This window comes from Lineus longissimus, chromosome 10, assembly GCF_910592395.1.
Source record: "Lineus longissimus chromosome 10, tnLinLong1.2, whole genome shotgun sequence".
Taxonomy (NCBI): domain Eukaryota; kingdom Metazoa; phylum Nemertea; class Pilidiophora; order Heteronemertea; family Lineidae; genus Lineus; species Lineus longissimus.
The window spans coordinates 364,149-381,647 of NC_088317.1; the positions used below are offsets into that span (position 1 = coordinate 364,149).

General features: G+C 43.2%; 2 protein-coding genes across 4 annotated transcripts; one reads left to right on the plus strand and one right to left on the minus strand.

Annotated features, from left to right (window-relative positions):
- Positions 1 to 772: 772 nt before the first annotated feature.
- Positions 773 to 15,231, minus strand: LOC135494472 (GRIP and coiled-coil domain-containing protein 2-like). 3 transcript variants are annotated; one of them, XM_064782493.1, is made up of 16 exons: positions 15,115 to 15,231; positions 14,210 to 14,453; positions 13,735 to 14,015; positions 13,392 to 13,496; positions 13,002 to 13,181; positions 11,197 to 12,825; positions 6,964 to 10,005; positions 5,711 to 6,103; positions 5,181 to 5,354; positions 4,680 to 4,934; positions 3,657 to 4,441; positions 3,212 to 3,437; positions 2,770 to 2,976; positions 2,425 to 2,622; positions 2,122 to 2,265; positions 773 to 1,754 (listed from the first exon to the last, which is right to left on the minus strand). In XM_064782493.1, exons 1-16 carry the CDS (start codon positions 15,118 to 15,120, stop codon positions 1,569 to 1,571), a joined length of 8,055 nt encoding a protein of 2,684 aa, XP_064638563.1. In that variant the 5' UTR covers positions 15,121 to 15,231; the 3' UTR covers positions 773 to 1,568. The 3 variants fall into 3 exon arrangements, with proteins under 3 accessions (XP_064638563.1, XP_064638562.1, XP_064638561.1); XM_064782492.1 differs by having other exon boundaries at positions 6,964 to 10,011; XM_064782491.1 differs by having other exon boundaries at positions 6,964 to 10,494.
- A 167-nt stretch (positions 15,232 to 15,398) lies between these two features.
- LOC135494490 (mitochondrial fission 1 protein-like) lies at positions 15,399 to 17,217 on the plus strand. The gene is made up of 4 exons (XM_064782524.1): positions 15,399 to 15,484; positions 16,053 to 16,185; positions 16,305 to 16,490; positions 16,726 to 17,217. Exons 1-4 carry the CDS (start codon positions 15,440 to 15,442, stop codon positions 16,812 to 16,814), a joined length of 453 nt encoding a protein of 150 aa, XP_064638594.1. The 5' UTR covers positions 15,399 to 15,439; the 3' UTR covers positions 16,815 to 17,217.
- The last annotated feature ends 282 nt before the right edge of the window (positions 17,218 to 17,499 follow it).

Sequence of the window (17,499 nt, forward strand, 5' to 3'; positions counted from 1 at the left end):
CAGGGCCAAGCATCATTCAATCAATCTTGTCCCACGAGACACATTTATATTGTAGAAATGTAAACTAGCACGACTGGCAAATATTCCCTGGAGGCGAGGTTTACCTCTACGTGCCACGAGAGCAGACGAACTAAGACACGAGGATTCACAGCCACCGATTCGTATGATTCCGCTCAGGAGGTCTAAGCCATGCCGACATTGAGCATCAACATCGAGGAGACATTATAAAGCTAAAGGTTGCCATCAAATGAAATACCAGTATCATCTCATCCAGGAAGACAAGATACCTGATTTGCCTTGAGCGAGGACCGAATACAGTGCAGCTGTCATCATTAGCCCATCAAAATATAATTTCAAATTTTTTTCTTGACTTGAAAAAAAATATCTTGACTTGTGGTATAAGCTATGGTATAAGCTGTGGTATAAGCTGTGGTATAAGCTGTGGTATAAGCTGTGGTATAAGCTGTGGTATAAGCTGTGGTATAAGCTGTGGTATAAGCTGTGGTATAAGCTGTGGTATAAGCTGTGGTATAAGCTGTGGTATAAGCTGTGCTAGCGTCATTGATAATAAACCATGTCGCCGGGGATAGGTAAGGACATTGTCAATTGAGACAGTACCCATACTGTTGCTTGGTGGTTGAAATATTCGGTACCATCATGTCAATAGCTCTCGAACTGATCTGTCTAAAAGATGGATATAAGGACATTGATAAGTTGGGACTAAATGCCCTGTTACACCGGTGATAGATTAAACAAGATCAAAGAAACTGTATGAGAATATCAGCATAGTTTATTGTCTGACCATGATATGTTTATACAACAGAAGACCAGCATGTACTCTCATTGTCTACTGACACAATAATCCAAATGACTTCTGGCAGCATCGGAACATTTCTGTAAGAACAGTGCTGCCCTCTAGACCTCACATCATGACCCAATCAACTCACATTATCACATCATCAAGATAGATTCATTGCCTCAAATAGAACACATTATCAATAAATCAATATCGGACCTCCCAAGTCATCTACAGGGAGTCAGAGTTCGCATAATTTGTGATCATTATGTATTTCTGATTTGAAAGCTGAGGTGTCTAACACCAGAACCCATAACAAGCCATACAGCCAGTATGTCATAGGACGACAATTTGAAATCACCTTGTCCCGCCCGATTCCCATCACTAAAACCAGGATGTCCCTATCTCCCAAGATAAAATAAAACTGCTGACTCTCCTAAAGCATGATTATTACATGTAATTGTTTTTAAAATGGCACCTTTTTCCTTGCCCAACACAAAACATTAGTGCCATATTTTATATGCAGTTGCAGACCTTTGACCACAAAACTTGACATGTTGCCTATAGTACATGCATATTGACTAGTGCATAAGCTTCTGGACAGATAGGTATATGTTTGTGTCAGGAATAATGTAGCACAGTCTTGAACACTTGTCGCAGTGTTCGAGATCCATAAAAGCTTGTCTCATCCAGAATAGAGCAGAAATAAATAAAGAGTCCTCATCGTAGCATCATTAGTCTCCAGCAGGTAGATCCTTGCCTCTCACCACGGTTACGTTAGCCCTGACCACCGATGCAAATACGATCCCCACCCAGCAGATTCTGTTGGTTGTGGTGAAGCCTCGTCTCCACCTGCTGCAGCTAATATGGCCGTCTTTTCATCCGGACTCAGGCGTAGCATTGTCGTGAGGACAGGAACGAGTTGCTGCCTCTCGGCTCCTCCCTTCAGGCTGATGAACTGTAAAGAAAAGAGGGAGACATGAAATGCAAGACATCATAATAGTACTTCATGCAAGCCTTACTGTCTCAAAGCGTTTTATAGCCGTTCCTCAGCTCAATCTAGAAACCAAGGAGTGCCCATACTGTGCTGGTCTTGGCCATCTCAGGTCTGTAGAACGTTCCGAGTTCCTCTGGCAGATCCGTGATCTCTGGATGACATGTGCGACGCTTCCCAATCCTGGCACTGTGCTTCCCAACTGATGATACTCTCCCACTATATTACACAGACTCCCTTCTGTCTTTAAGGAGAGAATGCTGCACCAGCCTTTAACAGACTTACTGCAAACTGTTGCCTAATTCACCACGTCTGATTGTCATCTACTTACTTTGAGCACAATGTTCTTGAGATATTCCATGTTTGACACGGACGTCTCTCTCTCCCGATTCCGCTCAATGCGACGAATCTCGTCTTTGAGGAGTTTCGCTTGCTCTGTCAGCCGCATCACAGTTGCTTCGCTCTCATTCAACAACTGGAGAAGACATTAGAACAACATATATCAGATCATTTTGCCAGGAAGTAGGCCTACTGTGGAACCCAAGAAAGAAGGTCAACAATGAAAACTTGTATAGTTCAGAGCCAGAGTGGTTTTGGAAATGGCTTGCATATTCCTAACATCAGTCCTACTCACCTGCGCTAAATGGTCCACCTTTTTCTCGGACGCACTCAGTTTAGTTTTCAACATCTCGTCATCGACTGACTCATAACTCTTCACACTCATGAGGTCCTCCGGCGGTGACGTGAGCAGCTGTTCTAAAGGCATGAGCGGTGTACTCGATGGACTCGGATGAACTTGGATGGCTGATTCTGGCTCTACTTGCTCCATTCCCTAGAAACACAAACAAAGGTTCACAATTGCTTTTTGCAGTATCTGTCCAAATGAGCCTGCAAGACTGCCTTTCAATGTTATATGTATGTCAATGGTTTTGCTTACCAACTTACCAATACACTTGGAGAAAACAGATTGATTTCTTACCTCTCCCTGTTGTCTCTCCTCCAGATGACGAGAGTCTGCACGCACAAACTCTTGTGGAGAGGACGTGCCTACATCTCGCTCTGACCTGCGTAGCTGATGCTGGAGATCACGCTGGAGGCGGAACACATCATCATCAGCCTTGTCAATCTGTCTCTGAAGGTTTTCTGTGATGCGTCGGTGCTCCTCTTGAGTAGTGGCAATCTGTTCCTAAAAGAACAAGCAAAAACGACCTGGCTGATGATCATCATCAACTCAATTTAAACTGCCAAGTCAGAATAATCAAACCTACAGATGTGACAGCAGTCACAACTCTGATCATTGTGCATTAATCAAGTTTCCATCATTTCACATCACATTTGGTCACACCATCAATCATCTTGTCAATCAGTGTTTGCCCTAGAACAAAGTACTTCACAATTTGTACAAGCCCACACTCCCATACCTTAAATGTTAAACTCAGTGACTCATTCTGTTGAGTCAACTGCCGGATTGTTTCAGCATGTTCCGTCGAGCACGCAGAATTCTTTGCCGTCAAAATGTCAACCTTTTCCCGCCAGTTGTTCTCCTTCTCTTGGAGGTCAGAAAGTAGTCTGTTGTGGCGCTGTGAGAGACGATCATGCTCCTCTTGTAGGAGTTCGTTTTCACCGAGAGATGCTGCAAGCTGGTCACTGGAACAAAATAGACATGAGTTATGGATAAGCCATTATCATTATTCTTATAACATCATCAGTCCCAAAACTTTCTTGACTTTGAAAAATTTTTCAAAATTTTGACTTTTTTCTGCTCAAAATGAACCAAAATCATCATCATCCACTGATGGAGGTTGTGGGTGCTTTGAAGCTGCCACCTGACACTTGACATGTCTAAGACTCAAATGAGGTTCTCACCTTGTCTCCTGTAACTTGACCTTGAGCTGGTCATTGACCTTCTCCAGGAACACCCGCTCATGCTTATCACTCTCGGCACTCAGAGACTCTGTCCCTGTCTTACTCTTCTGTTGTTTAAGAACGTGGTGGACACGTATCTTATAGCCATCATACTCAGCCTGTAATGCCGCTAATTCACTTCTGGCAATCTCCAAATCATCTGCTAAAGTCTGCTGTTTCACTTCCAACGTCCTGACGCTACGTTGGTTGGTGTCCTTGAACTGACGTATTTGACCTTGCAGACGTTGATTCTCAGACGTGAGCTCGGCCAGTTGGAGTTTGTAGTCCTCTCCTTGTTGTAAAGCCCCCTCTAGCTGACCGCGGAGTTTGGAGTCTGACTTGAGTTGCTGTGTCTCCTGCTTCTTAGCCTCGGCTAAATCCTTCTTCGTCTTGACCAAAAGTTGCTTTAACTTATTGCCGCGTTCCTCTGCCTGACTCCGCTGCGTCTCTGTGCTCTCCAGTTGTGTCTGGAGCGACTTGCTCTTCTCCTCTAACCGTGAGATGTCCTTCTCAAGGTCTCCGATCTTCTTATCCTTTGCAGCGATCTGATCATTCAGATTCTGGATCGTGCGTTCGTAATCAGCCATTTCCAAGTCCATCATACTGCTCTGTTTGGCTTCCTTCCTGGCTGCTTGGAGTTCCAATGTGGCTTTGTCTAGTTTGGTCTGTTTTTTCTTGGTCTCCTCCCTGTACAGCTCTGCATCCTTCTCACTTGTTTCCTCTAGCTCTTGTATCTTGCTGTTCAGCTGAAAAATAGATGGAATAAGATAAGTTGAAAGGAATATTTTTGGAAAGTATACATTTTCACTAAAACCAAAATCTACCAGTAGAGATACCTGGAGGGTGATACTGTTAGGAGCCAGCAGTAAGAAAACAAAGCCAAAATCTTGAACTGATCTACAAAGTCATCACAAGACGGCACATAGCAGAAGCTGGGTCGGTGCTGACCGTGTCTACGACGAGCGCCTATAACCCTGATCATACCTGTTGCTTATCCTTTTCTAACTGCTCCTTCTGTATCCTCTGTGACTCTTTCTCCAGCTCCACACTCTTCAAGTCTTCCCTCACAGCTGCCAATGTCCCCTCTATACTATCCTTCTCCCCCTGGAGATCAGCCACTTGAGACTTCACCACGCTTAACTCTTGGAAGGCCGCATCATTTTCTTGAGACAGGTGGACAGACTTCTCACGCTCTGCTTCATAACGTTCTTGGAGGTCAGTGTGCTCTGATTGAAGTCTCTGCAACAAGACAAATGAGTTGGTGATATCAATGTTTGCACAGTACACAAAGTCAGGAGAATCTTGGTGTCATGGTAAAGGCATCTTAGACTGGGGTTGTTGGATTGGTCCATACCCTGGGTGCCATCTTGTTAGATCGAGATGAAAGTGAGCATGTATGAGTGGCTCATGTTTCTATAGGAGACTTGATATCAATGTTGGCAGCGATGGACTAGTAAACTTGATGTGTAAAGCAGAGCCACCTACCTGACAAATATCTAACTGTTTCTCCAGCGCTACCCTCATCAGATCCAGCTCAGATCCCGACTCCTGCTTCTCACTCACGATACTCTCTAACCTTTCTTTCAGGGAGGCATTTTGTGACCTAAAACTTTCAAGCTCCGACCGCACACTTTCCATTTCAGTGATTCGTTCTTCCAACTGAAAAGAATGAGATTTGGATAAATGTCCATCGGGGTTTAATGCATTTGAGGTATATCACAGACTCAGTTGAATTCACCAAAATACATGCAGCTGACCAGTTTGTCTGATACACTCTGTCTCCTGGTCAGCCCACATACATCTTGAGAAACAGCCCATTCAGAAGACATTGACAAGGAGACCAACACACATGCAAACATCAACACGTTTTGAGAACGACCTGGTGAATACTCACTAAGATTCTAGTAGAGAGAGTCAGATGTGCCAATTGCTGCAAGATCCTTTCCTCTCACACATGTCAGTAACAGAGAAACTCTTTCCAACACCAATTCTCACAAGAAGTTACTGGAACCTACTTTATTTTTCAAATCTGCCACATCTTTCTTCGACTTGATGGCAAGCGTCCTGAGTTTCTTCATGTTTTCATCCTTCAGCTTGTGTTCCTTGGTCAGTTGATCGATGTGGTCTTGAAGAGATGCTACGGTCTTAGCATTCTCAGCAAGCTCATCCTTGAGGAACACTTGTGACTGGGTGCTCTCATTGAGTTGTGTTTGGAGGGAAGCCACAAGTTCAGAGCTTTGGTCGAGCCGTTCTTCGAGGGAAGCCACAGATTGATTCCTCTCGTCGAGCTGTTTTTGTAAAGATGCTGCTAAATTGGAACCCTGGGCGACCTCTTCTTGTAGGGATGCTATGGACTGGGAACTTGCATCGATATGTTCTTGGAGAGATACTTGTAATTCCGAGCTTTCCTGAAGACAGCAGAAAGAGAAAACTCTACTTAGGCATGATAGTTAACGAACATCTACTCTGAGACAAACTCTGAAGTATTTCTCTTTTGGTTTTGTGATGACTATCCAAAAGCCTTTTTTGAAAGAAACAAACATATCAGCAGAAGATTGTTGTGACTGGCAAGAACAAGTTCTTATAGTAAATGTTGTCTTTGATAAACTTCATAAAACCATTGTCATTGTCGGCAATAGTAAGTCTTTTTGTAGGCAAAAGCCCGCATTAGTGGATTCCCAGCCAAAATGGACCACTTAACATAACCTACGAGAACAACCTTAGTAAGCATAGCATTTTGTTAGAGAAGGCGAAAAATGCTGAGGTTAGTAGACATCAAGTGAATGATGAAGCACCAAAGTGATCAGAGTTGTTGATCTTAAAACTGGATGAGTGATTCATTGCCATCAAAGAAACTTTAAGTTTGGTGCCACCTTGCCTACTTTAATCATTCCAACCCCTGAACCCCGCGACTGCTATGTTTGTGACCATGTCTATGAATAGCTCTCTGTGTCTCTCTATTTCAACATGCACTCCCCAATACAAACATCATGAACATAGACCATACACATCTCATAAGAAGAAGAAGACAACCAGTAAACAAAACAAAAGCAAATTGAGGAGGAATAGGATATGTTTGGTACGGGAAACATCTGACAAGGAAATGTATAAACAAGCTGTATGAAGGAAGGAAGAAGATAAACATTACACATAACAATAACACCAAAACACATAAAACCAAAAGAGTGAAAAGTGAGGAAAATGTAGCAAGATGGCAGCTAAATCTGCCAACCAAGCGGACAACCTACTACAAAAAAACGTGACCAACCTCAAACTTTCTGAGGGTGTCTGCTTCTTGGGACTTTCTGGCCTCGAGGTCAATGCGGAGGTCATCGAGTTGTTCCAAGAGGTGCTGCTTCTCGTCTGAGAGCTTGGCGGCCATTTCATCAAAGTGGGATTGTTTGTCAACTAAAGATGTCTGTAAGGCCTGACGCACTTCTTCTGCCCCCTGATTCACCATTCTAAGTTTTGAGACTTCATCATTCAAATCCCCAAGTTCAGTGTCCAGACACGATATCTTTTCCAATCCCTGTTCAAGCTGATCTTTCAAACCATTCCTCTGCGTCTCCAAATCCTGCTTATCTCGCTCCAACACAACAAGCATTGTCTGCAACTCCCCGTCAGCCATCTTGGATCGCTCCAATGCTTCTTTTTCATTATTCAACAGTAGAACCTTCTCTCGCAACTTTGCAATCTCTTCCTCAAAGGTTGTGACCCGTTCTTTTAGCTCCAAATTCATACCATCAGTAGAATCAGCAGACTGTCGCAATCCTTCTCTTTCGATAGACATGTCGCGGAGCCTTTCCAACAGATTTGCATTCTCATTTCTCAGTCTCTCCAACTGCCCTGACAACTCAATCTTCTCCTCCGCTCCTCCTCTCAGCTCCTCCAGCTCCTGAACCACACCAATCTCTCTCTGCTTCCACACTGCATCTCTCTCTTTCAACTCCGCATCTGCCTGCTTCCATTTTGTCTCCATTTGCTGCAACTCTACCTCTTTCTCTCTCAACTCCGCTTCCCTTTGTTTACATTCTATGTCCGTCTGCTTCCATTCTGCCTCTTTCTCTTTCATTTCCTTCAACATCTGCTGCATCTTCAAAGCCTTCTTCTTCAACTCCTCAAAAGACTTCTCCCTCACTTCCAGCTTGTATTTCAGCCCAATTCCCTCAGCAGACGCCGAACCCAACGTCTGCTTCAATCCATCTCTCTCAGTCTCCATGATCTTCAACTGTTCCTCAAGGTCTGAGAGCCTCTTCAATTCATCTTGAGCAACATGGTACTGACTGCCGACACCAACTAACTCACTCTTCAACTCAACTAAATCCACTTTCAGACCATCCCTCTCATTTTCAACATCCCCAAAACTATCCCTCAGCCCACCCAATTCAGACTCGACCACCATTTTCTCGTGCCTCAACCCATCCCTTTCAGCTTCAACCATCACCAACCTCTGCTGCAAGTCATGAATCTCAATATCTTTCGACTTTCCTAACTCATCCAAATTCCCTGCTCCCTCTGCCTCTACTCTGTCAGCATTTGCCCGCACCAATTCCAACCCCCGCTTCTGGTGAACGTAGGCATGTTCTAATTCTTGAATCCTGTGCTGTAGACTCTGAACCTCCTCATGCCGACTCTCTAACTGCTCCAACAGATTATCTACCTCAGATTTTCTATCCACCAATTCTTCATTCCTGTGGTGCAATTCCCCTTGAAGATCTTTCAATTCAGACACAAGTTCTACAACTTCCCCATCTTTCTCCGCCAGACACTGCTGCAAATGCTCATTGTCATTCTTGACAGCGCACAGCTTCTCATTCCTCTGGTGTATCTCCAGCCTCATCTCATCCATCTCAGCCTTTAACTCACTCACCTCTGACCTACTCTCAGTGACCTTCTGCTCAAGGTCATCCTGGAGGTCACTGATCTGTCTGTTCCTATCATGTAACTCCACCTGCAGCTCCTTCATCTCTGCACTCAACTCATCAACCTCCAATTTCAATTGCTCCATTTCATCCAATTTCCTTTCCATTTCATCATCTTGTTTTTTCTTCTCCCCAAGCATGTCTTCCAAAGCCAGTTTCAAGCTTTCAACTCCTGACTTATACCCATCTCTTTCAGTTTCCACTTCTTGTAAATTATGTTTCAACGCTTCCATTTCTGCCAAGAACTGATCTTTCTCCTGTCCCAAATCAACCAGGTCTTTCTTCAAGGCTTCTAAACCCTTGGAGAAACTTTCCCTTTCACCTGCGAGTTGTTTTTCCATTTCTTCCAAGTGGACACTCTCGTGAACCTGGCACCTCAACTCGCTGCATTCAGCATTCAAAGACTCAATCTTCTGCAACAAAACCTGGACTTCATCAGTCTTCCCTGTCACCTTCTCATTCTCAGCATCCTCAAACTTCTTCCTCAGATTGTCTCCCCCCAACTTCAGCGCCTCGATTTCAGATCTGTATAGCGACGTCTGCTGTAACAAGATGGCTTCCCTTTCCATCCATTCTGCTGATTCACCTTGACTTCCCTTATGTATTTCTTCCAACTTTTCCTTCATTTGTGTCGTCTGCTGAAGTTCATACTGCAATTTGTAGATCTTGGTCTCATTTTCCCTCACATCATGAAGTTCACCTTCAATGCGCAGTTTCTCTGCCCCAATCTCATCCAGTTGTTTCTTCAAACCATTTATCTCGTCCAACAGATTCCCATCCTTGTCCAACATCTTGCAGAGATCGTCCCTCAAGCGATCTCGCTCCTGGAGTGCGTCATGAAGTGAGCGAGTTATATCCTCAATCTCCTTTCCAAGACGTCGCTCCCTCTCTTCTGATTTCACCAACTCTGCCAAGAAGTTTCCGTGGTCGTCTTTCTGAGCTATCATGATGTTTTCCCAGTCGCTCAACTTCTGCACATTCTCCTTCAATTGCCTCTGAAGGCACTGCTTCTCTCTATCGCTTGCCTCAAGACGGCGTGACAACTCCTCTTGTTTCTCCTCCAATATCTCCACAGTCATGCGCAGCTTGGCCACAACCATGGACATGTCTTTTTCAGATATCCCAGACAGATCAGACACCGACATTTCAACACATTGAGATGTTGCTACAAGAGTTTCAGGAAGGATTTCAGCGGTTTCCAAACTCCCAACCGGCTCAGATTCACTTCCAGTTGCCATGATTCCAAAGTCGTTGGTAACTTTACTGACTGCTTCAACTCCAAAGTCAACCTTTATAGCATGCAGAACAATATCATTTTCGACCCTCTCAGTCCCCAAAACTGGACTAGACGACCTCATATCTCTGGCATGCATTTCTTCAAGTTCGACCTGCAACTGATAAATTTTCTCATGTAACTCAGTGTAAAGGGTACCACACTGTTGGCAGGGGCCATCTATGGTTTGGTTTCTAACTAACTCGGAGATGAGGCTCACTACGGGTACCCCACTGGTTCTCTCCCCATCCCTATCACTAGAAGTGTCGACCACCACATGTTCCAGTGAAAGCTCATTCTCCAATTCTTTTATAAAAACGTCTGTCATCTTTTCATTGATGCTTACAAATCGCATTGGGCGTTTGACGACGATGTCGTGCTCCATTCTCTCCACAGCTACTGTTTGCATGTTCTGGAGTTCATCTCTTAGTGAATCTCTCTCTTTCTGAAGACTTTCAAGCTGAACGCGATAATCTGACCCAGATGCGTCCACACACCGCGGGATAGCGGATGTGACATGATCTAAATCATCACAGAAATTAATTTCAGCTATATCAGATCTCGCATTTGCAACTTCTGGTCGTCCTTTAAAAATGCTGGAATGCTGGAATTGTAATATGATGAGTTTCCATCAGTTACCAGAGTTACCACCAGAGAGAGGGTGCACAAGTTCCTAGTCCAGCATATGACTAGGAGTGTGAAGTTTGACAGTTTTACTTGTTAATTGAGAACTCAAAACATTTCACTTGATTTTGAGCAATGACATACTTCAATGGCAAATCACCACAGCATTTCACTTGCTACCGATACGAGCTTTCAGCAACGTATACTGTATGATTCCTGCCAAATTCTATGGTCACAAACATACCAGTGAAGGGAGCTTTGAAATGAAGTGACTGCGTTTTGAAATATGCTGACATTGATTCACCTGAAAGCAGAGATCTTGTGTTATGTTAGTGAAGCATGCTTGTTGTTCAGAACACATTATCGTAGTACACATCACCTCCAGAAGACAGTAACCCTGGTAAGAGATGACAGACAAACCATTTGAGGAATGACAGAGACAAAGACCAAGAAATACCAACCCAAAATACTTCACAAACCAAAAAAAAAGGTTCAGGTATCCCTTGCTTTGAACTTTTGAGGTGTGTCCAAAGCTCTCGTTTTTTCATACACTAGTTTTCTAAAATGTCATTTCAAATTCAAAAACTGTCAGTCCTCAAATGACACATTAACTAACACAGAACCACAGTTAGTTCTCATCTTGGTTAGCAGATTAAGCCAGACATGAAGTAAACCACAATACCTTGCTCGAGACGATGCTAGCCTTCAACTCCTCATTCTCAGCCTGCACACCTTCCAGCCTCACTTTCATATCATCAAGTTGTGCCTGCGCGTTCTTGCTTTCCGCAATTTCCTTTTGAAGGTTTTCATGGACGATTTTCAGCTCCGACACATGCTCATTGGCATGATCAAGCTCAGCAATCTTACGTTTTGCATCAGTGATTTCTACTCGTAATGCATCTCGTTCGAGTTGCAGATCCTCCAATTCTTTCAACAGTCTTTCCTGATCTCTCTTCCACTCCGACACACTCTCATTCGTATTTTCCAAGTCTGATACCCGTGATTCAGCTGCAGCAATGTTATTAAGTAATTCATCACGCTCTTGCGCCAGACCTTGTAAATTTTCATTAACACTTTCAAGTTCAGAGATCCTCATTTTCAGAACATCTTGGGCACCTTCTAATTCAGATATCAATGACTTGGCACCAGCAATTTCCTGTTGTAGGGACTCGTGCTCTGTTTCCAAACCTTGCAAGTTTCCACTGGTGTTTTCAAGTTCTGAGATCTTTGTCTTAGCAGCATCCACCTCTTGCGCCAACCTATCACACTGAGTTTCTAAATCAGTAGCCCTGGCAACAGCAGCTTCAAGCTCAGAAATCTGAGATTTAAAGCTATCAATATCTTTCAAAAGTTCAACTCTGTCACTCTCCAGCTCATCGACTTTCGAACATGTCACATCAAGATTGGAAATATGTGACTTCAGAGCGTCTGCTTCGACCTGAAGTTGTTTTCTTTCAGTTTCCACTGCCTCCGCACCTGAAGAGCTGCTATTCTCAAGGTCAGACAACTTCACTTTCAAATGCTCAATTTCATCTTCCAGAATTTTCTTCTCAGATTTCATCACATCGATTTCTCCCAACTGCACCTTCAAAGCATGAATTTCATTCCCCAAAACCTCTTTCTGGCTCTGAATTGTCCTGATTTGCGAATGAAAGTCATCATCAGTCCCATCAAGTTTGCAACGGATCAGTTCCAATTCACTGCTCAGTTTTTCATTTTCTTGATCAACACCTTGGACTTTCAGCCTCAATTCTGAATTCTCTGTGATCAAGTCTGCAAGTTTTTGTTCATTTCTGGCCAACATATTCTGCATTGTATCACTTTCAGTCAATGTCTCATTCAACTGGGATTTCAGCTTTACATTCTCATCGGACAAGGAATGAAACTTCTCCTTCATGACACCTAAATCTTCCAACAAATTCCCCCCTTCATCCAACTTCTTCCTCAAGCGCTCCTTCAGGTTTCCGTTCTCTGTGATCACATCGTCACGTTCTGACTGAAGACGATCACGCTCCTGTTGCATATCATTCAACATCTTGTTCACATCCTGCAACTTTTCTTTGAAACTTGCGCTTGATTTTCTGAACATCGCAAAATCTTTACCTAAACTATCCTTCTCTTTTTGCAACTTTTCAACCTTAGAGTTTGCGTCTGTGTATTTCTTGTTAAGGTCGCTACACTGTGACTTGCTGACATCAGCTTCAACTTGTAAGGATTCAAGCTTTACCAGCAGCTCCGATGATCTCTCTGCCTCCATCTTGACAGCTTTGTCTTTCTCTTCCAGAAGATTCTCAACAATTTCTTCAAGGTCCTGAAATAAGAAAAACAACCAGCTATCTAATTTCAATCACTCCACTTCAAAGTTACACCTGACTCACCTAATCATAACACAACAGAATAGAGAATTTTAGGGCCATTCTGCTACATAAGTTTACATAAGAACTTGGTCATGTGAACAGTGATTTGGATAAAAATGGTGATTCTTACTTTTATTTTCGCCAGCATTCTGTGATTTTCTTCCCGATATCCCTCCTTCTCATTAGCAAGCTGTTCAAGCTGGGCCTTCGTTTCACCAGTGCTGCCACCTAGCTGCTCCTTCAACAACTTCATTGATGACATCAAATCATCCCTCGCCTGGGTAAGGACATTCAGTTCTTTCTTCAGTTCCTGCACAAAATGTATTTTTGAATGAGTTGTTCTGTTACTTGGTAACATCGCCATGAGTACTGTAGGGATAATATCCCAGTCATGCTAGTCTTCTATTGGACTGAACTCAACTAAGAGCCAAACTAGGTCTACAATATCTCACGAAGCAAACCACACAGACCATATCCCCCCCCCGCCCTAATGTTTTAACCACGACTGTATATCACACACCTTATTTTCCTCCAGGACCTTATTCTGTTCCGCCTGCATGAAGTGGAAACTCGACGTCAGTGTGTTGTCTTTCATCTTCATACACTCGGCCTGTTCCGTCAACTCCTACATAAAATAAATAGAATGAAATGAAATGCAAAACACAGCTAAATCCATAAAAGCCTTCTGCTGAAATCAGGGAACACACCCACTGTACTACACTCGGCCATTTGGGCCAGTTGTGAAAACCTTTGTCATGACTAATCATTCTATTCCACTGCATCCCCACTGGTGCCATAATGTTCAGGGTATTGTTTTGGGTTTCTGAAATATTCTCAATATTCCCTCATCCGATGAGGCATACCTTATTTCTCTTGTTCACCTCAGCAAGCTGACCACTAATCACATCCTTCTCATCCCTCAGCTGATTCATCTCGGTCACCAGACTCTCATACTGCGTCAAGCTTTTCTCCTGAGCATCTTGGTTCTGTTTGTAGACAGCTAACATCTCCTCGTTTTGTTCCCGAAGATCAGCGAGCTCGCACTCCAATGTTTGGCATTTTTCCTCCAACTTTGTCAGTTCGTCGTCTCCGGCTCGGGAGGTTCTTGGCTTTTTCTCTAGTTCTTCATTTTTCTTTGCAAGTTCTGCAGGAAAACAAGATAAACTGAATATTAGGTTTATAGGTTAGTCTTGACAAGACAGACTAGTGACTCCTTACTTTATTCAGGACTTAATTTCATGATATACATCCTCCAGCCTAATGCTGATACTTCAACAGCAAAGATTGATGCCCCTAGTTACGCCTAGTGGATCGTTTTCGAAGCCTAATCATTTTTACCTTCACAGTTAGCCTTCGTCTTCTGCACCAACAACATCTGTTTCTTTAGCAGCTGGATGAGGTTCTCTCTTGGAAGATTGTCAAGTTTACCTCCCTTCCCTGACGGCGTTGCCTTGCTGTCACCAGGGGTTGCTGGGGCTGAACTCTCCCCGACATTTCTGGGCGGAGTTGCAGGGGATTGTTTTTGTTCTTCAGACTCTGAGGGGCCACCACCCCAGTCACCCCACGAATCTTTGGAGTTTGACTGAAAAAAAAGAATTATTAGGTTTCAATATTCCACTTACCATGGTACCAGGGGTGAGTTACCTAAATATTTATTACCAACACTAACAGACAACTAGGCCTACTGGTACGTCAAATTTCAGACAACTCGGCATTGTTTTTCATCACGTCTAATTATTATACAACATAATTAGGCCTAGAGCAAAATGATTGATGCTGCGGCAACAGTGACGTTATCCCATTAACTTTTTACCATCACTATTGGCATTGCGTCACTCGCCAGATTTATGACGACGTGCTGGCAAAATTAAGATGTCGTCCGCGGCATGCCATGAAAATGGCTTCTCGGGAGGATTCATGCTTGCCACAGCTTGGTGGGTCTCGTATACATCTCTACGATGTATTGGTGGCTTATGGCATGTATGGTAAAAAGATAAGATAGGTAAAGATAAGTCTTAAAATGGTCCAAAAATCAAGAAAATCGCGTCGTCATGACGCTGTCCTAATGAATCTGGCGAGTGACGCAATGGTGAAGTGACATTGAATTTTTTTGGGATAGGCCTAGGCCTATCTCATGTCTGAATCTCAATATTCTCATGATCTTAATCATCAACAAACACTTTCACCTCATCAAAAACACCATTTCCCTGCAACAATAATATTGACAAGAGTGTCAAACATACCGCCATTATGAAAAGATTCTGTTCCACATAATCAATCAAAGAATGTTTGTGGCGTATTTGCTGTAAAATGCAAATATATCTTATTTATTTTATCACAAATCGGCAATCGGGTCAAAAATTTTCTTTGACGTGGGTGTGGCCTTGACCTCCACAAAACGAATCGTGGTAGTTTCGCTGGGGCGAAAGGGTCAGGGAGCGAAACGACCGTCGACAGCTCCCAGTACATTTGTCCACAACTAGCGTGTTCGATTATCAGCCCCGCGCTTGCGCGAGTAAGCAGCCAGTGCGTTCTTGATGACATTACCGAATCGAACGCGCTAAAAGTATGGATGTCATCATAAACGAAAACGTAACTCCGGAGGAATTAAAGGCATGTTTTCAGCTTATTGGTTCATATTTGACTTATTCAAACATGCTGTATGAATAGAGTGAACAACACAGTTGAAGGATAACATACCATCACACAAGTACTTGCTCTAGTTGTGGAGAAAATTAGGTGGTTCTGGTTGAAATTTCCCTATCTTAGTTCTTCCAGTGGTTGGTATGGGGCGCTCATCCAGCCATTTTCGTTTTCCGGGAGCAAGTCGTTTTGCTGCTGCTGCGTCTAATGTCGACATTGCACTAAAATCCAAAGAGAAAGGGCCCCCGCCCTCCCACACATAAGGATGTAAGGATGCGTCCCTTCCATCCAAAGAAATCTGTGAAAATGACAAAGTCAAGGACAACCAACATTAAGGCTAGGTTGTGCCTTTGTCTTCACACTTCAGTGTGATATTGCAAGATCGTCATAGTCATGCTGCTTCATAGTGCACTAACTATTCTCCACATCTGTTGGCTATACATGAGGCCTGTAAAATGATAACCTTTATCTTTGATTTAAAGTCCCTACCTTGGTCCCTACCTAACCATTCCCAGTCTGACACGTTTCCTTTTTGCAGAAATTTGAGAAGATCTTCAATGAGCAGTGTCGCCAAGGTCAACCTAGTGCGAAAGCCCAATTTGAGTATTCATGGTGCCTAATTAGGAGCAGATATGGAAATGATCTTCGCAAGGGGCTGAGTTTATTGGAAGGTTGGTATAGGCTTCATCTAGGCGATGCCCTTTCCTTGTTTTAACTTTCATAAAGTAGACAATCACATCACTGTAACTTTCGTTTGAAGACAATGTCACATCCTTGTTTTTTCCTTCAGATCTTTACCACAAGACACAGGATGACTCTGCTAAACGGGATTACCTATTCTACCTTGCTGTTGGGAACACACGACTGAAAGAGTACACACATGCACTCAGATATGCTGATGCCATTCTCAAAGTGGAGCCCAGAAACCACCAGGTGCATGAGCTCAAGACGTATATTGATAAAAAGATGAAAAAAGGTAAAACTTTCAAAACACAACCCTAACAGCGTGAAGCCTATTTTGACAGTTTCCTTAGACTCTGTCCTTGCTGGTGGCAATGATGATTTTACTGAAGCAGGTTTAGGGAAACATCTACTATCACAACTCGATCAATGTCGACAGCGGTATCAGCATCTTACAAATTGAATTCAAATCTCATTCTGTAAGTTCTGTGTCTCTCACACTTATTGTTTTCTTCTTCATTTTCTTTCAGAGGGATTAGTTGGTATGGCTATCGTCGGTGGTGCTGCGCTTGCGCTGGGAGGACTGGTTGGTTTAGGCGTGGCTTTGGCAAAGAAATGATGTAAATCGTTAACATAAGAAGATCTCACCGAAAACCATCAGGACGGGGACCAGTCAGTTTTACTTTTGAAGAGACTTATGAAGATTTCTATATGCTTGGTCTTCATGATCTGGGGTCAGTCCCTGCACCCGAAGTTCGGGAAATGTTTTTTTGTTCAGTTATGCACCACAGATAAAAATAGAAATCTGATAATGTTTTTATGATAATAGTCAATGCAAATCATTGATCAAAGTTTTGGAAACCTGCAAACTCGATTGTTTCACTCTTCTCAAAGCCAGGCCCAAGGTGCCAGGTGTATATTTGATTAGCATACCATAACATAGCTAGGGCGTGCCGAAGTACACTTTATTTGTGTTCACCTCGTTAAAATGTGCTTTTACAAATAAATTATGTTTATTTATACTTCTTGTCTTCTGTGTGTATTGTGTCCAGTTGACTGCTGTATCTTTACATCATTCCTACACATACTGTCTGAAGGAGTCCAGAGCTCTTTTGTGGGGACGTTCTGGTTGAATTGTTCAGTTCGTTGACGTTAGTCATGTACCGATGCAGATACCTTGAATAAACCCTCAACGAGTCCATCTCCATATCCGGCCCAATATATATTATATACATAGGACCAGTGTGTACGTAGTTACACCTTCTGCGAACTGGACAACCACGATGCTGCACCAGCACAGACTG

What these genes read in the sequence shown, in the direction of transcription:
- LOC135494472 (XM_064782491.1), bottom strand. An exon ending in GTCAAGTTACAGGAGACAAG is followed by an intron (nt 3,438 to 3,656) that starts GTGAGAACCTCA and finishes ATTTTGTTCCAG; the next exon opens with TGACCAGCTTGCAGCATCTC. An exon ending in CACTGAGTTTAACATTTAAG is followed by an intron (nt 2,977 to 3,211) that starts GTATGGGAGTGT and finishes TTGTTCTTTTAG; the next exon opens with GAACAGATTGCCACTACTCA.
- LOC135494490 (XM_064782524.1), top strand. Translation starts at nt 15,440, where the DNA reads ATGGATGTCATCATAAACGAAAACGTAACTCCGGAGGAATTAAAG. An exon ending in TAACTCCGGAGGAATTAAAG is followed by an intron (nt 15,485 to 16,052) that starts GCATGTTTTCAG and finishes TCCTTTTTGCAG; the next exon opens with AAATTTGAGAAGATCTTCAA. An exon ending in GGGGCTGAGTTTATTGGAAG is followed by an intron (nt 16,186 to 16,304) that starts GTTGGTATAGGC and finishes TTTTTCCTTCAG; the next exon opens with ATCTTTACCACAAGACACAG.